General features: G+C 42.5%; 1 protein-coding gene across 3 annotated transcripts; it reads left to right on the top strand.

Moving 5' to 3' along the window:
• RAB23 (RAB23, member RAS oncogene family) lies at positions 1,411-27,498 on the top strand. 3 transcript variants are annotated; one of them, XM_018039016.1, is made up of 7 exons: positions 1,411-1,670; positions 6,828-7,047; positions 9,687-9,772; positions 19,536-19,692; positions 21,188-21,270; positions 22,389-22,481; positions 24,259-27,498. In XM_018039016.1, exons 2-7 carry the CDS (start codon positions 6,893-6,895, stop codon positions 24,396-24,398), a joined length of 714 nt encoding a protein of 237 aa, XP_017894505.1. In that variant the 5' UTR covers positions 1,411-1,670; positions 6,828-6,892; the 3' UTR covers positions 24,399-27,498. The 3 variants fall into 3 exon arrangements, with proteins under 3 accessions (XP_017894505.1, XP_017894506.1, XP_017894507.1); XM_018039017.1 differs by having other exon boundaries at positions 1,413-1,476; XM_018039018.1 differs by lacking the exon at positions 1,411-1,670 and adding an exon at positions 1,951-2,264.

Here is a 27,521-nt window from a genome sequence, read left to right as displayed (position 1 = left end):
TGCGTAAGTGTACAGTTTAGTAGATTTTCAGCAAATCATGTGTAACTAGCACCAAGATCAACCACCAGAGCCCATTAGAAGCCCCTCCCCCATTCACTGGCCCCTCCTCACCTAGGTAATCACTATCGTAACTTTTAGCAGATTATTTTTCCTATTTTTGTGCTTTATAGAGATGGACTTACCCCTATGTCCTTTCCTGTCTGACATCTTATGCTCAACTTTATGTTTTTGCAGTTTATCTATGTTGTCGCCTGTAGTAGGTCATTCTTTTCATTGCTGAGAGGTATCCCATGATATGAACACTGTGAATGTATTACCTTATTCTATCTTTGATGGCCTTTTTGGTTATTTCCATTTGGGGTTATTAAAACAAATGCATCTGTCAACATTCCGATAACTGTTGGTGCCTTGTAAGCACACATTTCCCTTGGCTGTACACATAACCATGGAACTGCTGGGTCACAGGGTTGGCTTCTATAGTTCAGCTCAGTTCAGTCACTCAGTCGTGTCCGACTCTGCAATCCCATGGACTGCAGCAGCCAGGCCTCCCAGTCCATCACCAACTCCCAGAGTTTGCTCAAACTCATGTCCGTTGAATCGGTGATGCCATCCAGTCACCGCATCCTCTGTCATCCCCTTCTTCCGCCTTCAGTCTTTCCTAGCATCAGGGTCTTTTCAAATGAGTAAGCTCTTTGCATCAGGTGGCCAAAGTACTGGAGTTTCAGCTTCAGCATCAGTCCTTCCAATGAATATTTAGGACTGATTTCCTTTAGGATGGACTGGTTGGATCTCCTCGTTGTCCAAGGGACTCTCAAGAGTCTTCCCCAACACCACAGTTCCAAAGCATCAATTCTTCGGCGCTCAGCTTTCTTCACAGTCCAACTCTCACATCCATACATGACCACTGGAAAAACCATAGCCTTGGCTTCTATAGTACAGTGCCAAATTGTTTTCGAAAGTTATTTATTTTTTTTTTTAGTACTTTATAGTCGAGCAGCATGAGGAATTCAGTTACTCCACATCCTCATCAGCACTTGGTTTCCGTCTCCGTGAAGCAAAGTTTAGGTTGCTTTGGGGGCGAACCTCCGGGTTTTGGTTTGGTTGTCTGAGTTATTAACCACCGCAGACTTCCACTTGGTCCAGCCACAGCGTGCGAACTCAGCGCGTTTCGACTTCGCTCCACGGTTTTGCTCTCCCTGCCCCTTGGAGGTCCTCTCAGTCAGGCGCGTCAGGTGCGCCCAGGGCGGCGGGTCCTGTGAAGACTCTGAAGCCCGCCCCCCGTGCAGCGGAAGCGCGTGCAGCGCCTTCCCGGCCGCCTCCTCGCGCTGCCAGGTAGCGCCCCGCGCCCCAAGCGGCGGCCGGCTGGGGGACTGGCCCCGCGCGCGCGTGCGCACCGCGGGCCCGGCGCATGCTCTGAGCGCGGAGGGGCCGGGCTGAGCGGAGGCTGGGTCCCCGCTCCTGGCCCTTCCCGGCGAGGTACTTCGCGCCACCCGTTCCGAGTGCTGCTGCCAGTGAAGTTCCCGAAGCATCACAGTCACCCCTAAAGAGCGAAGAGGGCGCGAGCCGGCCGGACGCCCGGCCTGGGGCCGGCGCGCGCGGACGCGGCGAGGCGGCGATTGCGCCGCGCCCCCGAGGAGCTGTGGCGCCGGGCGGCGGGCGGCGCGGGGAGGGTGAGTAGCGGCTCGCGCCCGGGCCGGCGGCCGCTCTCCTCGCCCTCGCCGCGGCCCGGGACGCGCCCGCCGGGTCCTGCGCAGGGGCGCGGCGGGGCCTCCAGGCCGGGCGCTCGCTCCCACCCGGCCGCCGCGCGCACGCCTGGAGCCCGGGCCCGGGCCCGGCGGCGGCCTCCCCGCCCCTCCCCGCGCCGCCGTCTCCCCGCGCCCCGCGTCTCCCCGGCTCCCCCGTCTCCCCGCTCTCGCTTCTCCCCGCGCCCCGCCCCCGGCCCCCGCGTCTTCCCGCGCCCGGGTCTCCCCTCGCCCCCGTCTCCCTGGACGTGGCGGGCCGTTCAGTGCCGGTCGGGGCTGGCTGGGAAAGGGCCTGAGCCCACCCTGACTTCCAGACCGGGTCCAGGCAGCGGGCCCCTCCCTGCCCGGCCGCACCCTGCCCGGGGTGTTGCCGAGGCGCCCCTGGAATACGGATGAGCCGGCTGCGCTCTCCCCTTGACACCGGGCGCCGCAGAGTCGCTTCCCATGGGGACGGGACCCTGAGGGTGTGACACGGGGACAGCTTCCCTGTCTAGATTTCATGCAGGTCAGGATGTCTTCCAGGTAACTTAAGTGAACCTGAGGTTTTCCGTGTTTAAGTATACTCATACATGTGTTGAAGTACAGGCAGTGATGGAAAAACCACTGTTTTGATCATTGAGTTAACTGTTCCTTTTTTAATGTATTGGACTGCTTTTGATTGTAAAATTAAACTTGAGAATAGAACACATATACAGTGTTACTGTCAAGCTTTTAAGGTATTATACTTAGAATTATACTTTTCTAAGAACTTGATTGTGTTGGTTCTTTTTAGTCTGTAGAGAAGTGAGTGGCTGATAATCACAAGGGTCAGACTGCCTGTGTTAAGATCTGATTCAACTTATTTTTCTTTATATTTTATTCTTTTAAACATTATCATGTGATAAAGTGGACTTTGTTGGGGAGTGTGCAGTTCTGTGAATTTTAGATTCATGTAACCACCATAATAGTCAGAATATCACGCAGTCTGTCGTCTCATAAGCTCCCCCTTACTCCAACCCCTGGCAATTACTGGTCTTCTCCAGAATGTCATGTAACTGGAATCATACAACATGCAAGCTTCTTTCACTCAGTATAATGCCTTTGAGATTCCTGCAAGTTGCTGCATGTATCAACGTATCCTTTTTTTATTACTGAGTAGTATTTGGTGGATGGATATGCATCCACTGGAGGACGTTTGGATTGTTTCTAGTTTATGGTGACTATAGCTGCTGTAATCATTCCTATGCAGGTTTTTGTGTGAATGTAAGTTTTTGTTTCTCTAGGGTACTGCTAAGATTGGGGTTGTAGGATCACATAAAGTATGTTTAACTCTATAAGAAACTGTCACACAGGTTTCTAGAGTGACTATCATTTTGCATTCTTACCAGCAAAATGTGAGAGTTTCAGTTGCTCCACTTCTTGTCTAGCACTTGGTGTGGTCAGATTTTTTAATTTAGCCATTCTGATAGGCATATGGTGGTAATGGCAACCCACTCCTGTATTCTTGCCTGGGAAATCTCATGGACAGAATGTGAGCCTGGTGCTCTGCAGTCTGTGGGGTCACAAAGAGTAGGACGCAGCAGCGGAGCCCAGTGTGTCTTTAACTAATGGCCAAAGCTGTTGAATATCTTTTTGTGTGCTTATTTGGCATATATAATCTTGGGTGAATATCTGGCCAAGACTTTTACCTATTTTTAAATTTGGTGGTTTCTTATGTTGACTTTTAAAGGTTCTTTATATGTTCTGGATACAAGTTGTTAGGTATATTTTGCAGCTATTTTCTTGCAGTCTATAACTTGTTTTATTGTTTTAACAGTATCTTTCACTGAGCTGATATTTTTAATTTTGATGAAATCTAATTTATCTATATTTCCTTTTGTACATCTTTTGGTAGCATGTCTAAGAATTTTGCCTAATCCCAGGTCAAGAAGGTTTTCACCTTCTAGATATTAAAGTTTTACATTTAGATCTGTGATCTATTTTGAATTATTTATATAAGGTGTGAGATTTAGGGGAAGGTTTACTTTTTTGCATATGAATGTCCGGTTGCTCCATCACAGTTTGTTGAAAAGACTGCCTTGTCTCCATTTAATAGTTTTGCATTTTTACCAAAAATCAATTGGCTGTATTTGCATGGGTCTATTTTTGGGCCCTCTGTTGCATTGGGCCTGTGCTGTGTATCACTCTTTCTTGATGAATGTAGCTTTATAGTGTCTTAAAATTGGGTGGTATGGTTTTCTCCAACTTTCAGTCAGTTCAGTCACTCAGTCGTGTCTGAATTTGATTCATATCAAAGAATTTCATTTTGAGAGGATGCTATTGTAAATATCATTTAAATTTTGGGGGGCTTCAAATTGTGCCTTGTTAGGATATTAGAAATACAGTTCACTGTTGTGTGTTACTCTTGTATCCTGTGTCCTTGGAAATTCGCTTACTAGTTTCAGGATGGTTTGTTTGATTGCTTGGACAATCCATAGACAATCATGTCATCTGTGAATAGGGATAGTTTTTCCCCAGTCTGTAGGCACTTTGTGTATTTTTGTTGCTGTTGTTCTGTCTATGCCTAATGATAAACAGGAGTAGTGGAAATGAACATCCTTGCCTTGTTCTCACTCTAAGGGGGAAAGCAGTCTATCTTTCAGAATTAAGTATGATGTTAGCTGTAGGTGTTTCTGTGTGTTTTTTTTTTAATAGCTGCCCTTTATCAGGCTGAAAAAGTCCCCTTCTCTTTCTAGTTTGCTGAGAAATTTTCTGACAAATGGATGTTGAATTGTGTTAAATATTTCCTCTGCATTAGTTGATATGGTGATGGGGTTTTCCTTCTTTATTCTGTTAATGTGCTGGACTACATTGAATTTTTAATGTTGAAACAGCCTTGCATTCCCAAGTAAAGCCATTTGGTCCTGGTTATTCTTTTTATGCATTGCTGGATATGATTTACTCATATTTTGTTGAAGATTTTTGCATTATGTTCATGAGGGGCTGTCTGTCTAGTTTTTTTTGTGCTGTCTTTGTGTGGTACTGGTATCAAGATAATACTGGCTTTATAAAATAAGTTAGGGGATGTTTCCTCCTCTTCTATTTTCTGGGGGGATTGTGTATCATTCTTGAAAAGTTTGGTAGAATTCTTCAGTGAAATCACCTGAGTTTGGAGCTTTCTTTTTGAGTTTTTAAAGTTACAGATTTTATTTTCCTAATAGTTATATCAATTTTATTGATTTCTTCTCTTTATTATTTCCATCCTTTTGCTTGCTTTGAGTTTATTTTGTACTTGTTTTTCCAGTTTTTTGAGGTGGGAGCTCAGGTTATTGCTTTGAGACTTTTCTTCTTTTCTAAGGTAAGCATTTAGTGCTGTAAATTTTCTCTTTCAGCACTAAGTTGTGTCCCACAAATTTTTGACACATTGTATTTTCATTTTATTTCAATTCAGTTATTTTTAAAATTTCTCTTGAGCTTCTGCTTTGGCCCATGGATTGTTGAGAAATCTGTTTTTAGTTTCCAATGCTTGGAGACTTTCCTGTTATCTTTCTGTTACTGACTTCTAGTTTGATTCCACTGTGGTCTCTTTATTTTAATTTTGTTGAGGGTTGTTTGATGGCCTAGACTGTGTCCTATCTTAATACGTGTTCAGTGGGTGCTTGAAGAATGTTCTGCTGTTGTGTGGACAGCTCTATAAATGTCAATTACATTCTGATATTTTTATGGTGTTTTTAGAGTTTCATTTTGTTTTATCATGTTTTTTAGTATTTTTGAGTATTTCTTTGTGCAACTTGTTTAGCCGTGTAGATAATTTATCACAGTCTATTGGTGTCAGCATTTTACTAGCTCAAGCGAAGTATGGAAACCTTACCTCCCTTCACATTCTTTTGTCCTCTCCCATGTATAAATAATTGTCTTAAATGTTTTCTCTACGTATATTGAAAACGACATCGAACAGTATTATGATTTTTCTTTCAACTGTCAAATGTAACATAGAACATTCAAGAGGATATGTCTTTCTGTATTTATCCATATTTTTGCTTCTGTCATCTTTCTTTTGTTCTGATATTTTAGGTTGTTTTAATAATTTAATTATGTCTGAGGTAGAGACCTAGTACTTGTACTTTAACAAGTGCTTTTAGATGCTTCTTAAATCATGCAAGTTTATGGAGCACTAGGGCCAGTTACTGTGTCTCCACTAGGGACAAAGAAAGGAATGCTCTTCACATTTCAGACATGTTTTGTGTAGTGGTTGTATAAATGAATTTTTGGTTCAGGTAGCTAGAATATAATAGTTAAGTAGGTAGGAACTTAAATAGCATTAATAATTTTAAGAAATGTGAAAAAATTAGCCCTCTGTTCTAAGGGTCTAGACAGTTCATTCAGGCTAAAATGCAAACAGTACACGCACTGCTACTTCCATTGTGTGAATAACTATAACTAGTCTGAAAGTAAAGAAAAAAAAGTATGATATAAGATTGTGTGTAATGGATTCATTGTAACCAAAATACTAAAGGACTGTAACTTAAGGGCCAGATGCTATTACTTGGTTGCATAGTATTACTCAAAACTCTTCTTTTGGGTGCGGATCTAGGGATGTTTATTATCACCTGTGAGGATGATGAGCAGTTTTCTTAGACTTTGTTTCCCATTTGGTGTTAACTGTCTATGGAGGATTTCTTATGGTATATGAAACTACCATTTTTTCAATATTTAGCTTCCACTGTGCTAAGTGCTTTATATGTATCGATCCGATCCTGTGAGGTTAAATATCTTCAGAAAACTGAAGCTTGAAGAGGATAAGCAATAACTTCACGAAGTGCACAGACCAGTAAAAGGCAACTTTAAATCAGGCCTCAACTCTAAAGCCCATAGCCTTTATGGGCTAATCTTTGTGAAAGGCAGAATCTACTCATTTATCACTACCTGAAAGTCATACATTGTGCTGATTCAAAAGTGAATATTATTGTCTCTGTTTTCAAAGAATTTAAGTTAAATGAACAGAGTGGGGAGGGGGCCCCTTCATCATGGAAACAAATTCTTGGAATTCAGTTTGATTATTTCTTGATAAAATAATTATAGCTTATTTTTATGTCATGAAAAGAATAATTTCATTTTAAACCACAGGTTTGAGAGAGAAGATCTGATCACCTGGAATTAAAGTTGGCACAGAAACCTTTTCAACTCCAAAAATGTTGGAGGAAGACATGGAAGTGGCCATCAAGATGGTGGTTGTAGGGAATGGTGCAGTTGGAAAGTCAAGTATGATTCAGCGGTATTGCAAAGGCATTTTTACAAAAGACTACAAGAAAACCATTGGAGTTGATTTTTTGGAGCGACAAATCCAGTATGTACTTGGCCACTTTATCCTCTGGGTTTTGGTTTGTGAGCCATGTCCGACGACAGTGTCGGAACGCCGGTGACTGGTCACAGCGCAAACACTAGGCATCGGGTGGCAGCGACGTTCGGTCACTCACTCCTTTGTGTGTCTTCCCGTCCTTCTCCCCCCTCCTCCATCTCTCCCTGTCCTCTCATTTTTCTTCTTTTTTGCTACCCTTCTCCCTTTTTCTACTTGCATCTGTTTTATATTTATTGGTGGCACCTTGGGCACGTTATAAATAGTCTCGTTGAGTATTCGGTTGTGTTGGGTCTCAGTGTGGCGCAGGGGCTCTGGTTGCAGCTCGTCTGCTCAGTTGCTCCGTGGCTTGCGGCCCTTGGCTCCCTGGCCAGGGTTGAGCCCTTTTCCCCTGTGCTGCAAGTCGGATTGCTAACCACCAGGCCACAGGGATGGCCCATCGCGGGCGCTTCTTAAACAGAAAGCAGTGCTTGATCCTGCTGAGACTTCTGTCCACAGTTTTATTTGGAAGGAAAGTTACCTTTCACAGTAATTTTCATCTCTCATATATTAAGGGATCTGTTTGTATAATCTTCTCTTTTTAAAACTGGACAGGACTGTGTAGAAGCTAGAGAATTATAATTTATTTTTACTTTAAAGAAATAAGAGAAAGACTCGAGGGGATTAAATACGCCTGTGAAAAGGAAATCCAGTTCTAAAACACATCAAACTAAACACATCAAACTAACAATTTATGTCCTTAGTCCTGAGAACTTTTGAGGTCATTTTAAATTGTAGGAGACAAACTAAAATTTATCACAGAGAAATAAGTAACATTAAACAAATCTGACTTAACTGTCCCAGACATTAGCATCAGAGATAATTGTGTTCATTGTTTTTAAAGTTGTTGAATTTATAATCTGTTTATCTTCTTTCTAAAAATACTTCTGTTTTTGCTTCCTTTCTTAGATGTCTTAAGAGGATTCATTTTAAATCTTGATGATGTTTATTTTTGTACTTGTTATCTGGACCCAATTAATATTTCAAGTTTATAGTTGATCCTCATTACTTGTAGATTCCATATTAATATTTTAAGTATGCAGTTACTTCTCATTATTTGTGGACTTTGTATGTTCAGATTCACTACTTGCTAAAATGTATTTGCAACCCTAGACTCGGGACCCCATTCATGGACATGCACAGAGCCTCGAAACATTTGCATCACCTGCACACACAGGTCTGGTTGAGGCTGAACGAGACAACCTCCACCTTTTTGTTTCATCTCTCATAAGTACACAAGTGGCCTTTTCATGTTCTGTTTTTGTCTGTTTTGTTGGTTTTGCTGTTTAGAGGCCTAGAACTGAAGTGCTGTCTGGTGAGTTGTGATGTGCCTCATGGGGAAGACACGTGTGTTAGAAAAGCTTCTTTCAAGTACCAGTAATAGTGCTGTTGGCCATGAGTTCAAAGTTGATGAATCTACAATATATATTAAATAAGATGTCTTTAAACAGAACAATGCAGAAAAAGAAGTTATATATTGATTGGTTGATACAGTAGTAACCAGGAGCTTGAAGGCCCCTTGCCGGGTATTTTCGCTCAGAGCGGTGGTTCAGGACTTGCGGACTGGCTGTTGGCAGTGGCTCTATAAAAGGACTGCTGCCTGTGAGTAAGACAGCAGGTGCGACAGGACAGTCAGTGTCTGCATTAAGGGGCCAGCGCGCAGTGAGCTGCTTCGTTCTCTCCCCCTCTCCCCCTCTCCCTCCCCCTCTCCCTTTCCCCCTTAGAGTGGGGTGACCAGAGGGGGCAGCTGACCTGAGGAAGCTTTCTCAGGACAGGCCAGGATCCTGTGGATACCAGCCTCCACAGACGCTCAGTTCCATGTACAAGATGGCATAGTATCTGCATTTAACCTACACACGTGCTCCCATAGACTTTCATTATCTCCACATCACTTATAACATCTAACACAAGGTAAATGCTGCGTGAGTAGTTGCACATGGCATGTTCAAGTTTTGCTTTTTGGAACTTTCTAGAGTTTTTCCCACATATTTAAAAAAAATAATTTTATTTATTTATGGCTGTGCTGGGTCTTTGTGCTGAGTGGGCTTTTTCTCTAGTTGCAGTGCGCAGGCTTCTCATTGCGGAGGCTTCTCATGTGCGGCACAGGCTCTAGGGCGTGACTTCAGTAGTTGTGGCGCATGGGCTCGGAAGTTCCGGCTCCTGGTTCTGGAGCCACAGGCTCCATAGTGTGGCTCGCAGGCTCGGTGGCTCTGCTGCCTGTGGGATCTCCCAGGATAAGGGATCGGACCCATGTCTTCTTTACCACTGAGCTGCCCGAGAAGCTCCTTCAAATACATTGTCTGCGGTTGGTTGAATCTGCAGGTGTGGACCCTTCTGATGCTAGTCCTAGAGCCACCACTATCTGTGACTGTTGCTGAAGGAAGAAACACGACAGGTGACTCCAGATCGTGTAAAGTGACAGCGTTAGGGGGTGTCTTTCACTCTTTACTCTCACTGTGGCTAATGGTATCAGCATTTAAAAGCACTTAAGACTTTTTCTGATTGAAGCCCAGAATGTAGTTTTAATACCTCCAGATTTAGAAATAAAGACATTTCCTTTGCATATAAAATAAATTCATCTCTTGTTTCAGAGTTAATGATGAAGACGTCAGGCTCATGTTATGGGATACAGCAGGTCAGGAGGAGTTTGATGCTATAACCAAGGCCTACTATCGAGGTAAATTGTGGGTGTCTTTAGTCTGTTTGGATGTGTTCTCTTGGCTGAACAGAGAATTTTGCCTTTTTCGTTCCCCATAGAAAGATTTTTCTTTAAGAATATTTGCATTAATTCCAAAGTATTTTTTAAAACCCCAAGCCATTATTCTTATAAAGATCTTGTTGGGTGGTAAATAATGCTTTATACTATAGACTGTTTGTCTCTGCCTTAGAATTACATGACTCATACAGGCATTCCCAGACCTAGTAAGTCAGAAACTATGAAATGTCTTCTCTGACTCCAGGGAAATGACTATATAGTCAGAGAATGGAAACTAAGTAAAAGGAAAACTCCAGCAAACAAAATGGCATTTTGTTATGACATTAATGTGTTTAGTCTTAAAGCCTTTTCAGGGTAAAGCCTTTTCAGGGCTGCACAGATTCAGAGATATATGAGGTACAAGTGAAAGGAAAGAGCTACCATGATAGGATCTAAGACTGAATTGTGGGCAGAATTCCTCTTTTTACCTACCTAGATTTTTTCTCTAAATTCTCAGAATATAATGTATTCTTTTTGTGAGAAATAGGTTGGTTTATTTCTTTTTAAGCTTTTAACACTGTGATTTGTCAGTATTACTTTTTCACTAGTGTGGTTATTTTTTGAGAAAGTAATTACCATTATGTATTTCTAATAAGACAAAATTGTGTGAGTCTGCAATTATCTCAAAGTTAAAAAAAGAACTGGTCAAATGTGAAAAATGATTTTATTTGTATATGAATAAAAAGGAGAAGATGTTGGAATTGTACAGTTAAGGAGATCATTTGGGTCCCTAATTTAAAGAAAAAGACCAGGTAGCTAAAAATATTTTAATTTCCACTGCAGTTGAGGTTATAACCCTTTTTCCAGTTTTTGCCAGAAGACTGTGTTCATTATTATCTGTTAATTTTTTTAACTTGGCTCATCCAGTTTGTCACAGACTTCTTGTTTTTTTTTTTTTTTTATTTACTAGGCCTTACTCTTTACAGACTTCTTGTTTTAACTTGTTCAGTTTAGTTCAGTTGCTCAGTTGTGTCCAACTGTTTGTCACCCCATGGACTGCAGCACGCCAGGCTTTCCTGTCCATCACCAACTCCTGGAGTTTACTCAGACTCTTGTCCATTGAGTCAGTGATGCCATCCAACCATCTCATCCTCTGTCGTCCCCTTCTCCTCCTGCCTTCAACCTTTTGCAGCATCAGGGTCTTTTCCAATGAGTCAGCTCTTGGCATCAGGTGGCCAAAGTGTTGGAGTTTCAGCTTCAACATCAGTCCTTCCAATGAACATTCAGGACTGATCTCCTTTAGGATGGACTGGTTGGATCTCCTTGCAGTCCAAGGGACTCTCAAGAGTCTTCTCCAACACCACAGTTCAAAAGCATCAATTCTTTGGTGCTCAGCTTTCTTCATGGTCCAACACTCACATTCATACATGACTACCAGAAAAACCATAGCTTTGACTAGACGGACCTTTGTTAGCAAAGTAATGTCTCTGCTTTTTAATGTGTTATATAGGTTTCTCATAGCTTTTCTTCCAAGGAGCAAATGTCTTTTAATTTCATGGCTGCAGTCACCACCTGCAGTGATTTTGGAGCCCAAGAAAATAAAATCTGTCACTGTTTCCCTTGTTTCCCTATCTGTTTGCCATGAAGTGATGGGACTGGATGCCATGATCTTCATTTTTTGAATGTTGAGTTTTGAGCCAGCTTTTTCACTCTCCTCTGTGACTTTCATCAAGAGGGTCTTTAGTTCCTCTTCCTGCCCTAAGGGTCATGTCATCTGCATATCTGAGGTTATTGATATTTCTCTTGGCAGTCTTGATTCCAGCTTGTGCTTCATCCAGCCCAGCATTTCTCATGATGTACTCTGCATATATCATCCATTCTCTTTCATATGTTTACAAAAGACATTCTTTGCCAGAAACGAAAAAGAGAGCGCATAATCATTGGTATTTACCCCTTAACGGAAGGGCTGAGGCTGAAGCTGAAACTCCAATGGCCACTCTCACGGCCACCTCATGCGAAGAGCTGACTCATCGGAAAAGACCCTGATGCTGGGAGGGACTTGGGGGCAGGAGAAGAAGGGGACGACCAAGGATGAGACAGCGGGATGGCATCACTGACTCAAAGCACATGAGTTTAGGTAAACTCCGGGAGTTGGTGATGGACAGGGAGGCCTGGTGTGCTGCAGTTCATGGGGTCGCAAAGAGTCGGACACGACTAAGCAACTGAACTGAACATCTTAATTTACTATGGGTGATATTCAAATTTCTTTTCCCTTTGTTTCATTTGGACTAGAAGGCTTTAAACAGATTTGATCTCCCTGTATTTAACGTTTTAATTTAAAGCTATCATAAGTATATAAATAGATCTGTTAAAAGCTTTTCTTAAAATGTAACTTTTTTTAGCCAACTCTGTTAAAATAGCAGAGGGTGGATACTGAGCCAGGTCTTAAGCCTTAGCTTTTCCCCCCCTCACATCCCTATTTGAATGAAGGAACAAATAGTAGCAACATCATGTCAGTTTGACATATTGGACATTCTTTTATGCTTTTTTTTGAGGCTCCATAAGAATGCTTTTGGCTACTGACAGCAGAAAATTGATTTCAGACTGACTTATTTACCCTCTGTTGACTTGTTTAGTGGGAGTAGCTTTCAGTTGCGGTTTGTTGGGATGGTAGCCTCACTTACAGTGCCTTGTTCACATCCTTGGGGACCCAAGGTTACTTCCCACAACTGTGCATCAAGTCTGCAGCTTTTATCTGATCAGACCACCTTTGACCAGATTACAGTGAGAAGTCAGAGGAAGGTGATTAACCTAATCAGCTTGGTGCACATGTGGCCCCCCCAGGGCAGATGGTAGGGTTGGCTGCCTAAACTGTAGACTGCTGTTCAGAGAGGGAGAGGTGTTATCAGAAGCAGGGACGCAGGATGACAGTTGGCACCAGGTAACATCTGCTTCTAGTGTAGATTCCAGTGATGATTTAATTAAGCAGAAATAAAGAGTAGGGAGAAAAGGTAAGATGGGCAGAATGAGTTCAGATGGAGATTCAGCAACTGAAACACTATGCCTTAAAAAATTATGACCTACTGATTTTCATTCTAAAAATGTGTTATTCAAGATAACATTAAATTATATTAAAAAAATTTATTATAATTCATTTAAAAGACCTATTACAGCAAGATTGTTGCTCCAAGAGATCGTTATGTTCTTAGAATACTGGCTTAATTGCACAGTGAGGCATGTGGAAATATGATTTCCTTGTCAGTAGGTTAAAACAGCGCAGATCATATTAGGAAGCCTTTAGCATCCCAGATGACTCCTCTTAAACTATTAAGAAAGTCCACCCGTGGCAATAGAAACTATACTTAGAAAGTTGCATACAACATAAAAGAGATTTTCATTACAGTTTTTTACTGTGACTTGGTTCTCAGGGAAAAAAATGCTTCTGACTAAATATATGGAAATGAGGTTTTAGACTTAAGACTTGTTATTTCAGATTATGCACATAAATAGCTGAGCACTAAGAATTGATGCTTTTGAACCGTGGTGCTGGAGAAGACTCTTGAGAGTCCCTTGGACTGCAAGGAGATCCAGCCAGTCCATCCTGAAGGAAATCAGTCCTGAATGTTCATTGGCAGGACTGATCTAAAGCTGAAACTCCAATACTTTGGCCACCTGATGCAAAGAGCCAACTCATTGGAAAAGACCCTGATGCTGGGAAAGATTTAAGGCAGGAGGAGAAGGGGACAACAGAGGATGAAGTGATTGGATGGTGTCGCAAACTCAGTGGACGTGAGTTTGAGCAAGCTCTGGGGGTTGGTAATGGATAGGGAAGCCTGGTGTGCTGCCGTCCATGGGGTTGCAAAGAGTTGGACATGACTGAGCGACTATACTGAACTCACATAAGTAGAAGAAAACACTTATTTTCTTAAAAAAAAACAACAACAACTTTATTTCACAAATATAAAGGAATATAAATTGTTGGAAATTGAATAGCTCTGGACAAGAAACTGGTTGTAAGTTATAATTATAAACGCAAGAATTAAGGAATAACGGAATTAGATTGCAAGTGTCAGGTTTGTTTTGAAGTTACATGAGCATAGAATCTGTGACAAATTGGTTCATTGAATGATTTGTGTGCTTTAGGTTATAAAGTGTCAAAAAGAATAGGGGCCAGCATTTTAAATCCTTAGTAATATCTAAAATAATGTTTTTAAAACCTTGTGATTCTGACTGGCCTTTTCCAGTGTTCTCTAGAGCAGTGTTTCTTCAACTTGCTGTGCACAGGAATCCCCTGAGGAGTTCCTTAAAATGCAGCCTGACTTCCCTAGATCTGCGGGTGGCTCCAAGAGCCTGCATTTCCACTGCCTCCCAGGTGACACTGATGCTGCTCATCAGGCACTCTGGACCAGCCTACAGACCGTCTTGTAGTATCTGTCAGTGGTTTGAGGACAGAATTAACTCTGCATATTACGTATCTTGGAGAGTATTTTCTGAATTGTATTAAAATATGGTGACTTTTTTGGAATGATATTGTTAGCTATTGGTGATCTTGTCATTGACACCAAAAATTTATTCAGAGCTCTGTATTCTGATCTGTGCGTAAGTCGGGTAGTTTATTAACTGTTAGAAGTGATCCATTTATGTTATCTATGATGTTGAAGAAACTTTTCCAGTGCTCCAGTTTTTAGGGTAGGTAGTATTGAAGGTTTGTTGAATAATAGGAAAATAAAGCTCTTTGTAAAATATATGGATAGAAGACATTAGCTGCCTTTCAGTGTCAACAACAGAGAAGTTAAAACATTAACTTTTCCAAAGATGCTTAGCACTAACAGAGCTCGAGGTTGGAGGAAGAAAAAGAATGGAGAGCAGCATGGGGTCATTTTATTTTATCTCTTTATGGTCATTTAAAAATTAAATATAGTTATAATTGATATATGGCAGAAAACAGCACAATATTAGAAAGCATTCATCCTCCAATGAAAAACAGACACATTAAAAAAAATAGTTACAATTGTCATGCTGGAGAGGCATCGCTCCTGAAGGTAGGGAAATGCAGCTCCCTACCTCTGTGTCTCGCCTCCTCTTTATGTGTGCATGGACGGAGGAGCCTGGTGGTCTGCCGTCTGTGGGGTGGCACAGAGTCGGACACGACTGATGCAGCTTAGCAGAAGCAGCAGGCGATAGGAGGAGAAGGCCTTTCCTTGGTGATACCCTCAGCTCATGGCTCCTCTGGCCACTCTCTCTCTAACTTTATGTTGGAGTATAGCTGATTAACAGTGTCATGATGGTTTCAGATGAATAGCAAAGGGCTGTAGCCATTCATGTACATGTACCCATTCTCCCACAAACTCACCTCCCATCCAGGCCAACTCCTGGTCACTCTTAAATAATTTTTCTCAGCTGCCTCAGTGATTTCTAGTCATAAACATGTCTCAATTTGGTAGTAGGAATAGCCAGATAATGTAAGTTAAATCTCTTTTTCTCTGGGACCAGCCTGTGGTCTGGGAGGGGAATGCCAATGGCTTCACTCCCAGCTCCTCCCGAGCGGGCCTGGCCCTGAGGCCCCTGGAGCAGGCACGGAGCAGGGTGGTGTGGTGCCGGGGCCTCTGTGTGCGGATGGTGGCAGGTGCTATTCTCTCTAGGATTTCATCCTGGCTTCCTCGGTGCTTCCTGGTCTTGGGGGACAAATGTGTCCTTGATTCTGTCAGCTGACTTCCTTTTTGTGGGAGTCAGCACTCCACTTCCATCTTACCTGGTGCCAGCTCCCAGTGCCCCGAAGTGGCCCTGCTGGATGTGGTTTGAAGTGATCCTGTGCTGGCTTATGTCTTGGACGTGGCTCACCTCTGCCCATGTGAGACCCACGTGTGCTGTTGGTCCTGCTGTTGGTGGAGGCACAGTTACGCTGCAGATGCAGCTCTTGTCTGCTGGTCCCACCATCCCATGCTTTCTCAGCCTGGATGCGGGCAGTGCTTCTATAAGGAAATCCTTCGAGAATCTCCTGCCTTTCCACTTCTTCTCAATTTTTAAAAAATCTTTGAAGAGCTTAAAGGAGTCCCAGACTTGTATAGTAGATTTGTAGGCATTTTCTTTGTAAGTTTGGCAAATAATGATCTTCTCACACACATTTTGGAATCTGATATTTGTCATCTGTTTTGTCAGTACCTCAGTCAGAATTCTGTAAGAGTCTTCTTTTATTTTTTGTGTTTTTTTTTTTTTAGTATCTTTTAGAAAGGGCTTTTTTTGTTTATTTAGCTTTTTGGGTTTTCTGCAGCCATGAAATTAAAAGACGCTTACTCCTTGAAAGGAAAGTTATGACCAACCTAGATAGCATATTGAAAAACAGACATTACTTTGCCAACAAAGGTCCGTCTAGTCAAGGCTACGGTTTTTCCAGTAGTCATGTATGGATGTGAGAGTTGGACTGTGAAGAAAGCTGAGCGCAGAAGAATTGATGCTTTTGAACTGTGGTGTTGGAGAAGACTCTTGAGAGTCCCTCGGACTGCAAGGAGATCCAACCAGTCCATTCTGAAGGAGATCAGCCCTGGGTGTTCTTTGGAAGGAATGATGCTAAAGCTGAAACTCCAGAACTTTGGCCACCTCACGCGAAGAGTTGACTCACTGGAAAAGACTCTGATGCTGGGAGGGATTGGGGGCAGGAGGAGAAGGGGATGACAGAGGATGAGATGGCCGGATGGCATCACCGACTTGATAGACATGAGTTTGGGTGAACTCTGGGAGTTGGTGATGGACAGGAAGGCCTGGCGTGCTGCGATTCGTGGGGTTGCAAAGAGTCGGACACAACTGAGTGACTGAGCTGAACTGAAACTTAAATATCCATAATGCATCACAGTTTCATCTGTATGCATGGATAAAATATTCAGTTAGAGGGAGTTAAAATAACTAGTTGTCCCTATTTGTCAGGATTATCATAACTGCAGAAGTAATCTGGGTGGTCTTTTTTGTTTCTTCTTTTTCATTTTGATAGTATACTTAGGTAAGATGAGATGTTCACATAGCTTAAAAATGGGTAAATTCTAAACAGCTATACAAATATAAGGTGATTTTATTACAAATTAAAGAGTAAAAAGATGAAGTGGTCACAATATCCACTCTGAAGGCTTCTGTCAGGTGAACCTTCCTGCTTCAGATATTTGTGTCCCCTTTTTTTCTGGAATTACTCTTGCTATGATACTTCTTTCATTTGAGTTCAAGTTTTGTATTTTTGTAGGGCTATTCAGTTGTTTGGTAGTTTCTCATTTAAAATTGGATATTTCTACTTTTCTCCTTTGGTTTGATAGTCACACATTCTTTTTATTCTTAGGGTGATTCCTTTTAGCTTAAGATTCCGTATTGGGTTACAAACCGCCTCCACACACACACACCCACCCCCACACACACACACGGGGTGGGTGTGGGGTGTAGAAGTGAGAAGCCAGGGAAGGAAGGAGAGCTATCTGCAGAGGGTGCAGTGATGAGCTGGTTACTGCTCCAGGCAGCTGGGTGTCCACCCTAGTTAGGTGCTGGGGAGACAAGCTGAGGCTTTTACCCCCCCCACTCCTCCCTAGGCGTCAAGGCCTCATGGGGTGCGCTAAAGCAGGGGTCCTCTCAGGCCTGGGCAGACAAGCACCCCTGCAGCCTGTGCTGGAGGTGAGAGGGGGCCCCCAGCTCTCCTGCGTCCACCTCCCTGTGGATTAATCGAGTCCAGGTCCCTCTTCCTCCTCCTCAGCGGGCACTGTGCCCCTTCCCAGTCCTGTGGGTTCTCTCCACACAGCCCCCCACCAAAGAATTTTGAGTTTTATGGACAGATTTTTATCCTTTGGTCCTTGATTTTTAAAAACAAAGTTGTGCTTCCCCTAACCGTCCTTGCCGCCCTTGCCTCTGGCGCTGTCTGCTCAGATCTCTGTGGTTTGTTGGCTGCTTTTGCTCGCTTACGTCTCTGAATGTTTGCTTGTGTGTTTGTGCCTGAGACCTTGTATACTTGGAAATGCCCTATTGGACCCGCAAATTTAAATGACGCTTGACTGGATATAAAATGCTGTGTTTAAAGCAAACAATTTTATTAACAAAGAATGGTTTCTTAAAGTAGGAGTAAATAATGTTCTATTATAGTTTAAGTAGATATGAGTTGAACATAGATTTATTGTCCAGTATGCTACTGTGATCGCTTCAGTTTCTTTCTCCTCCAATTCTGAGAAAGTCTCAGGGTGTGTCTTATCAGTCTGCCTGTCCCCTGAGTTTTGCATAGCTGATTTATTCTTTGGTTTCAAGCCTGTTGTAGTGGAGGGAAGCATCTGCTTTTCAGCCATAGTGAACTGCCGGTTTCTCCTTCATTAATTGTTCTTTGGCTTTCTTCCAAATTCCCTCAGGGGATAAGCACCTCTGTTTTGGCCTCACAGTGTCCTAGTAGCGCAGTGTTTGTGTCTGGCCTCCGAGTGGCAGGAAGGTCACACCTGAGGGACTTGGAAGGAAGGCGCAGCAGTGAGGAGTCCTCTGGCTCCAGCAGAGTCTTCCCTTGTCACCTGCTCTTGTTACCAGGCTGCCTGATTCCAGAGCTAATCGTTTATCAAAACCCTCTTCCAGAAGATTGCTGCTTATTTTTAAAATTAGATATTATCAACCTAATATGATAGTTGATGATTAAAGTATTGTTAGTGAGTATGATATGGGAATTAAGTTGAACAGGATGAAAAACTAAAACTTTCTTCCTCTCTGTCATATATAAATATTTTACTCTTGGCACTGCACTGATTCCCTTTTTTTTGACATGTAGACACTATTATATTTATTATTTGTTTATTTTCATTTTCGTCTGCACGGGCCTTTGTCGCTGCACACGGGCTTTCTCTAGTTGGGAGAGTGGGTCTGCTCTCCCGTGCTGGGGCGCTGGCTTCTCACTGCTGTGGCCTCTCTTGTTGCAGAGCACAGACTCTTCATACGCAGGCTTCAGTAGCTGGAGCACGTGGGCTCAGTGGGGGCGGCTCGTGGGCCCTAGAGCACGCGGGCTTCAGTAGCTGGAGCACATGGGCTCAATGGGGGCGGCTCATGGGCCCTAGAGCACGCGGCCTTCAGTAGCTGGAGCACGTGGGCTCAGTGGGGGCGGCTCGTGGGCCCTAGAGCATGCAGGCTTTAGTAGTTGTGGTACTTGAGCTTAGTTGGTCCTCGGCATATGGAGTCTTCCCTGACCAGGGATTGAACCCCTGTTCCCCGCATTGGCAGGCGGATTCTTACCCACTGTGCCACCAGGGAAGGCTGGCATTGGTTCTTAAGTTGTGTTCTTTAGCATCATTGGTATTCTTCTAAAATAAAATAATACAGATTTTTTTGAAAGTAAATAGAATGAGAAAATTATGCTTTTTCTTAAATCTGCACTGAAGGAAATTAAGAAAAAAGTGACAGGGATTAACAGGAAGAATTTGGCAACAGCCTGTTATTCATGCCTAGTTTACTGTTCTCTGGCTCTTATGGTATCATTAAACTATTAGAATTTTGTGGTATTTCACAAGGAATGTGTATAATTTTGAGGGCACCTTGACACTTGCACAAATTTGAGAACCACTGTTCTTGGTAAAAATTGGTTCTCTGAAATGGAAAATAGAGTTTATATGTTAAAAAATTAAGCAGTGCTACAAAGATGAGTTCAACATCTACTTACATAAAAATCATTTTGAGTACATAAAAGTTGCCTGCACCCTGCATAGGACTGTTTCATTAATGTAAATAACATTTTTATTTTGTGACCTTACAGGAGCCCAGGCTTGTGTACTTGTATTTTCTACCACAGACAGGGAATCTTTTGAAGCCATTTCCAGTTGGAGAGAGAAAGTGGTGGCTGAAGTTGGAGACATACCAACTGCACTCGTACAGAACAAGATCGATCTCCTGGATGACTCTTGTATAAAGAAGTAAGATGGCTATTGTTGAGGGGGTGGTGGTAATTCTAGAAAGATAAAACCTATTTTATTTCTTTGCATAGACTTACAAAAGACAGGTTTATACTTAAAATTTTCTGTGAGCTATTGTGTGACTGGTTTGAGTTTTTAAAAGTTCACACTGAACCAGAAGTAAAGAAAATTAAAGGCCTTCTAGAGTTCTAGGTCCTTGCAACTCAGTCCAGCTCTGTGTGAAGTCAAATCTAGACAGAGTGTGAGTGTTAACTCTCTGTGTTCTAGTATCTAGCATAAGTATGTTGATGAGTTTAAATAGGTAAGCAGTTCAGAGTCACAGTTTTGTGTACTCAGTGCCATTATGTTCACATGTGTGACCAGCATTTGGCATCCAGATAATTTCTCTCTGTAGGTATTAGTTTGTCGCATTATTGACATTTTGCTGACTTTGAAAATAGTTGCCTGGTTCTTACCTTATTTTTTTTTTGGCATGTTCATTAGTCATCTGATGCTATGTAACAAATTAGCCCAAAACTTAGTGGTTTAAGACAACAAACATTATTTCATAGTTTTTGTGGGTCGGGAATTGGGGAGTGGCTTAGCTGGGTGGCTTCGTTGTGGGTGTTTCATGAGGTTGCTGTCAAGATGCTGCTGGGGCCTTGTGGTCACTGGAAGGCTTGACTGGGGCAGGGGGTCTGCTGTCAGGCTGGCGCCCTTGCTTGGCTCCAGGCAGGAGGCCTCTTGAGCTGGGAGTGTCCTTATGGCGTGGCAGCCTCTGTCCCAGGCATGTGATCCCAGAGAGGGAAAGGCAAAAAAGCCTCAGTGCCTCTTAGGGCACTTATGAGGGAATCTGAGTCACACACTGTTGTGTTATTGATGACACAGACCAACTTGATTACAGGGAGGGGCAGTGTGGGCAGAGGAGTCACTGGGAACCCTTTTAAAGAATCAGCAGCTGTAATGAAACTAGAATTAGGGGTCTTCTCTTGGAGACACTTGAACATACTGACTTTGGCTTAGGCAGCAAAGTAGTTTTGTAGCCAATAACAGTAAAATAGGTAATGCAGTTAAGACTCTGGGAGTGTAATTAAATTCAAGTGTTTTTAAAAATGGAAGAGGGAAAATTAAAGTATTAGATAAAGAAAAGTGATATTTAGCTATTCTAAGGCTAGAATTAATGACTTTATGGAAAAGTGTCTTTTACAATTACAGTGAGATGGCTGGTGTTTACCCTCCAACAACAATGACAACTGAAAATCCTCCTCAGGCACTACCCGCCTCGGGCACTGACCCCCGCTCAGGCACTGATCCCCCCACCTCAGGCACTTACCCCACCTCGGGCACTCACCCCACCTCAGACACTGACATCCCCGCAGACACTGACCTCCCCGCCTCAGGTACTGACCCCCCACCTCAGGCACTGACCCCTCCTCAGGCTGTATGCAGTAAATGTAATAAAACAAGTGCTCAGAAAGTACCTTTACATGCATTTTTTTTTTAATTTGATGTGTAGTGAGGAAGCTGAGGCGCTGGCAAAAAAGTTGAAGTTGAGATTCTACAGGACTTCAGTGAAGGAGGATCTGAATGTCAGTGAAGGTAAAGTGCCTTCTTAACACTAATGGCAAGACGTTTGTTTTTTCTTCTTATGCCTTTTCTCTGTGTTGTTTGGAAATCATGTTTGTATTTTTAATGTTTTTATTTAGTTTTGCTTGCACCGGCCTTTGTTGCTGTGCAGGCTCTTTCTCTGGCTGTGAGGAGCAGGCTGCCCTCTGGCCGCGTTGCATGGGCCATTGTGGAGGCTTCCCTGTCGTGGAGCACTCTTGGGCGCCGGCTCAGCAGCTGTGACCACAGGCTTAGTTGCTCTGTGGCACGTGGAATCTCCCCCACCCAGGAATCCAGCTCGTGTCCCCTGAATTGGCAGGCGGATTCTTACCCACTCTGCCACCAGATAAGTTCTAGCAGTCTTATTTGTAATGAGAATAGGATTTTTCTTGTTGTTACATGTCATCAAGTAGTGTAAAGGCTTGATGCTGCTCTGGGTTTGAGTCCTCAGTTATTTACTAATGTCTTTGAATAGTTCTTACTCTACAGAAGAATTCCAGTGGGCTTTTGTTCTGTTTTTTATCTTTAAAAATACATCTGACTGTGTGTGTGAGTGTGTATGTGTGTTTTTCAAGCGTACCTTCTAAAGTTGCTGCATTGTCCTGGAATATAGCAGTGGACACCCACTAGGTAGTTACAGCAACCTTAACTTGTATTTCCTACTTTCTGGGATTGGAGAAAGATGATGGTTATTTTTCTCATTCTGGAATTGCTACTTATTTTGTTAGATTGCAGCTTGATTGTTGCTTCAGTGTCCCAAGTAATACTTCTCACCTAAAGAAAGACGCATCTTTTTAAGACTGAGTCAGATTAGTGTTGCTAAATATTAATCACTATTAAGGCATACTTAAAACTAAAGAGCTAATGACTACAGTGTTATTTTATTTCTTTACTAATAAAATGCCACTGTGTATTTATTAGTATTACCATCGTAATTAGGTATTACTCAGATAATTTTTAGAAGTTGAATTTTTTTTCAAGTCACTTGTATACTTCTAATTTTAAATTTGTTTCGTAAATATAAATATTATAATAAGTGATGTAAAATAACAGGTTTTACATGCATAGATTATACTGACCTGGCAAGGTTTCTGGTTTTGTTTTCATTCCAGTTTTTAAATATTTGGCTGAAAAATATCTTCAAAAGCTTAAACAACAAATAGCTGAGAATCCAGAATCAATGCATTCAAGTAGTAACAAAATTGGTAAGTACCCAGAATTTTAGCCCCATGTTTACCTGGCAAGTTTATTTTCCATTCATTATCATATTTACTTTAAAAGATACAGTATGCTCATTTCTTTAAAGAAATGTGAAATTATTAGGAGTGTCAGCTCTCTTATTAAAGGTATATTGAGTTAAAAGATTGTTTACCTGAGGAATTTTCTAAAGGCCTCTCCTGTTTGACTTGATAGCTGCCCTGTCTCGGCACCTTTCCCCTTTCCTGCTGCCTTGCTTAGTACCCAGCCTGGTTTTAGCATGCGATGCCAGCAGAGTGTTGTGCTCGCCAGGGAGCAGGGACCACCTGCCCATGTCTTGACTTTGGACGGTGGATTTCTGGGAGGACAGGTACCAGTCCTGTCCTAAGGGCCCTTGCCTGCACCCTCACCTACACATTCACACACGGCATTTTCTTGACCTGTTTTAACTTTTCTTCACCTTTTTTATTGCCTGTGTTCCTACTGTCAGACCCCGCACGTGCTCTGACCCACGCCCGGGCAGTAGTGCCAAGCTGCTGTCGTGTCTGGCCTCCTGGGCCCGCTCTGTCTCCTCCAGTCCACTGAGTAGAACCCTTTGCTAGATTCTGGTTGTGGAGCACATTCAGTGCAGGCTCACCGCATCCCAGCATTTGAAGACTGTGTGGTCCATCCTTCCTGCGCAGCCTCACGCCCCCTTCCATCACATAGCTTGTTTACTGTTCTACTGAAGGCCCGCTGTTAATCTTGAGTCTTCTCTTTTGCTCATGTTGGCTCTTCCGTCAAGAATGGCCTCCCCTTCCCGTCTTCTGTCTGGAACTGTGCATCCTTCGAGGTCTGTGTCCAAAGCTCTTGACTCTGGCTGGAGCACGGCCTTCACTTCTCTTAAAGGAACGGAGACCTGAGTGCAGGGTGTGTCCAGGGCCCAGTCCCTTCTTCTGTCGTTTGTCCTTCTTACAAGTTAGATGTGTTGACCTTTCCTTTGAGCTGTCTGTGGGACCTCGCATCTCTCTCATGACACCTAACGTCATGTCCCGCGGCATCACTGCACCCCTCAGAGTGTAGGCCTCTTGGGCAGGAACAGTCTTGGTGGTCATGGTATCGCCCAAAGTGTCTGTGGCAGAGTCTTGGGTATCATGGATGGTAAATAGCTCATGGATTGGAGATTACATTGTGGGACCCTCATAGTGCAAAATGAAAACTGTAACAGTTGAAAGGTTCTCTTTAGCTCGTCCCTTTCGTCTGCTCATCACTTTGAGGATCTGCAGACCACCCTGCCATGGTTTTAGGCTGGACAGAAGCATCTGCCATCACTGCCAGCTCTTACGTGTGTGGCATCTTCATTATATGACATAAAACAAGACAGATGCTATTGAGGAAGCCCTGTGATGTGAAGTTAGTAAGTGAAGTTTTTAAAGTGATCATACAGATTTTAAATTTCAAAAACCGATTGTTACTGAAAAGAGGCAGAGGGATGTGCAGAGAGTGTCGCCTTTGGGCAGCAGAGGCAGGAAGGCCTCCGTGCACTCTTGACCCCACATATGCGTCCTGCAGCGCTGCGGGGCTCTGGGGGACTGGCGGGGAGAGACTTCACTTCCACCCTCCTGCTTCCTTTTGAACTTGAACTCTTAATTGTCTATTAAAAATGGATGAAGTGAAAACAATAGCTTCATATTGTAAATACTTGCAAATGTCGCTAATTGACTAAGAAGCTGGGAGCACAGTCTTGAGTCGATGAGCCTGCAGTCCTTCAGTGTCAACATCTGTATTGTCCCTCACTTTATCCAGGGGTCTTTAGCACGTCTGCTGGGAGTCACTTGGGTCAGAATTCAAGTACCCTCAATGGTGGAGATGTCATCAACCTCAGGCCCAACAGACAGAGGACCAAGAAAAACCGAAATCCTTTCAGCAGCTGTAGCATACCCTAACAGGCCTCAGGGAGGAGGAAATGGAATTACATTGTGCAGTAAGAAACGTCCAGCTATCACGGTATGTTACACGATGTTTCGCAGACTTTGCACCTAATTGGCTGAAAATTGACAGACTTAAACATTATTCTGCAGTGCTTTTCGGAATGGAGCAAGATCTCTGAAAAATTACTGCCCTGTGGACGCATTTTAATTTTTTTACATTAGACGAAGCTTCTCCTGTTATTGAAGGAACGATATAAGAAACATCAAAAACAGGTTTTGCTGAATTTGAAATGCAGAAACACATAAATGAAATGCCTAAATATACTGGTATAGATTTTAATATTAGGGGTCAAGGAAAGATAGCAGTTCTTTTTCTGAAATTGGTCATCTAGCTTTTCTGGGAAATAATGCTGACTCTTGAGTACTTAGAAGAATAATATTGAAAGGCGAGCCCTAATCTTGCCAGACTGCATTAGTGTGTACTTTACGATGTTACTTGTGCAGTGTCTGTATATGTGGAAGATGGAGATGTGTGCATGCAGATCCCTGGTTCTGGAGTAAAGGAAGGTATGTGCAGTGTTTAAGGACACATGGAATCTAACTTGTTCATTCATGAAACCATGTACACACTTATGTGTATTTCTGAGTTTTTATTTTCAAATGAGAAATTCCAGGTAGATACTTTGCAAAATGAGGTTGAATTTTAAAAGTGCTTTGTGCCAAAAATCTCATACCTAATTCTCAGTGCTTTACCAGAATTTATACTGTTGATAATCTCTTTTAAAAGCAGCTCTCCTCTCTAACAGGGTAGGTGAAAGAGGAGTGTAAATGTACCAGTGCTAGAGCCCCTCCCAGGTGGCACTGGTCACGGGATCTTGTCCACGTCCCTGCACGTAGGTGGCAGGCTCGCGCTGGCAGATGCAGGACCCCTGCCCTGGGCAGCGTGGCCGCCCCACCCCCGGGGCCTTTTGCTGTTGACAACACAATTCTGAACTTTTAGGATTATACTAGCAATTTTTTTAAACATACAAGAGGTGATTTTTTTTGTCTTAAACCACATTACGGATTTTATAATGCCCTGCAACTCTAAAGCTTCTTTTTGTTTACACATTTTCGTATGTTTTTTTCAGATTATAATTTTAAAATTTCTATAACCTTCAGTTTGTATAGAACTTTCTCAAGAGCTCTGTCAGCACCAAATACAAAGTAAGAAGCGATTTTAATATGTAATCTTGTGGCAGAGCATACATTTTGTGATTTGGACAGTAGCTTTCCAGTGCAGATAAATAATTGCATGAACTGTACTAAAACTGGTTATCATTCATCAATGACTTGTTTTTAACCCCTTGCAACATATACCTGGTCTTCACAGGATTTAAAAATATGTGAAAATAACTTTTCTTAGAAAGTGTGTCACAAAGTCATTTTTCATTATTTGTACTAAATGCATAATGTTTTATATATTCCTTTTATATGTTCTCTTTTTTTTAAGTCTGCCATCTGCACCACCCTCATCCCCCTGTCCAGATTAATGCTGAGAACAGAATAGAATTTTTTAGGGCATGTCTTTAAATGGTCAGGAGTGAATGTTTGCTTTTCATAATATTGAAATAATCTGGCATTATCTATTTCAAAGTAATATAAAATCTTTTATTTTTATGTCACCAGTTGTCACCACTCCCACTGCTGGCAGTGGGGTAGGTGTTGGGAGAAAACCCTGTTCCTGACGTTGGGTGCCCACTGGCAATTCATCTTCCCTTTTCTACTCTCTGGAAATACAGTCCCTTTAATTTTTGCACAAAATATATTTTTCAGCAAACAGTCTTTATAGCAGGAAAATCATAGTATATAAAATGTTGCAGTTCTATTTCACATTAATTAAATGTATGTGGGTAAAAGTTTGTTATTTTTCTATATAAAAAATGTAATCTCTGATGATGGTTGCAGTTCCCTTGATATCTGTAATATAATCTTATGTAGTTTTATTTTTTTAAGGAGAACTGGGATCTTTGTTACACGTTTGAATTTTTAATTTGCAATTCTGTATTTTACCTAACCATAATTGGTTAATTTAAATAATTAAATAGGCCCCCAAATCAGCCCCAAGTTACTTTCTCAGTTTGTAAAACCTTCAAAATTGACACTAAATTTTTTTTGCCAAGACCTTTAATTCTTTTAAATAACTACTAATTTCTGAACCGTGGCTGCTGAAGAAATAAGGCCCCAGGACACTGTGCATCTGTGCACTGATACGCTTTCCTACATCGTGGCTGGTCCTCAGCTGTGGTGTGGTTGCCTTGTCTCAGAATGCTCAGGATTCCTTTTCCTCTTACGTCTGCCTATTGAATTAACAGCATATGGAATAGCCCACATGAAGCAACAGAATTATATTAAATCAAGCTAAATGGTTTCCTTTTTATCTGCCCAAAGTTGACAACACTCATATACTTCTTCAAAACCAAGTGAAACTATCATTACCAAGAAGAGACCGTCCCACCGTGGCCTGAGCACACGCTGGTCTGGGTGTCCCCAGAGCTGGCAGTGCCGTGCCTGGGCAGGATCACTGAAGGGCCCCTCTGTGCCCGGAGTCCAGGCTGGGCTCTCCTCTGAGATCCTGGACTCGGCTGCAGGACCTGACATCCCATATTAGAGACTGTCAGATTCTTGCCTCCTTTTAAACACCTTTCAAATAGTTGACTGGTAACTTGCTGAGGTACTCCCGTCACTAGGGTGTGTTTTTCTGGAAACAAAATGAACTGATCGGTGAAAATCTGTCCCACATGCACTCATCTGGTGAACGAGGCAGTCCTGGGCTGAACTGGAGTGAATGGGAAGAGCAGGATTCCCAGACGCTGACAGTCTTTGAGAACTTGAGGAAAACCTGGTTGTCTGCTGAAAGATAAAGATGGAACAGAAAATCTTTTATCTCATAGTGAACCTGATGATAGCAAATGAGTTTGACAAATCAAGAGACTTTGCTACAGTTATCAGTAAGGATTAATGTCTCCCATGAGAAGAGATTTACGTAAGTTGGACTTGGGCTGGCATTGAAACTACCATGAATGTCCTCAGGTTATAACTGCTTTTTATGAAAAGACATAAATATATAAAACCAGTCTGGAGCTTGAGTGTTTTTTT

The sequence above is a fragment of the Capra hircus genome, chromosome 23 (assembly GCF_001704415.2).
Source record: "Capra hircus breed San Clemente chromosome 23, ASM170441v1, whole genome shotgun sequence".
In the NCBI taxonomy this organism is placed as follows: Eukaryota; Metazoa; Chordata; class Mammalia; order Artiodactyla; family Bovidae; genus Capra; species Capra hircus.
This window is presented reverse-complemented; position numbering and strand designations above follow the sequence as displayed.

Bases quoted from the DNA above. Each gene is read 5' to 3' on its own strand.
- RAB23 (XM_018039016.1), top strand. From the start codon at position 6,893: ATGTTGGAGGAAGACATGGAAGTGGCCATCAAGATGGTGGTTGTAGGG. The intron at 7,048-9,686 runs GTATGTACTTGG...CTCTTGTTTCAG, and splicing joins TTTTTGGAGCGACAAATCCA to AGTTAATGATGAAGACGTCA. The intron at 22,482-24,258 runs GTAAGTACCCAG...CACTTTATCCAG, and splicing joins TTCAAGTAGTAACAAAATTG to GGGTCTTTAGCACGTCTGCT.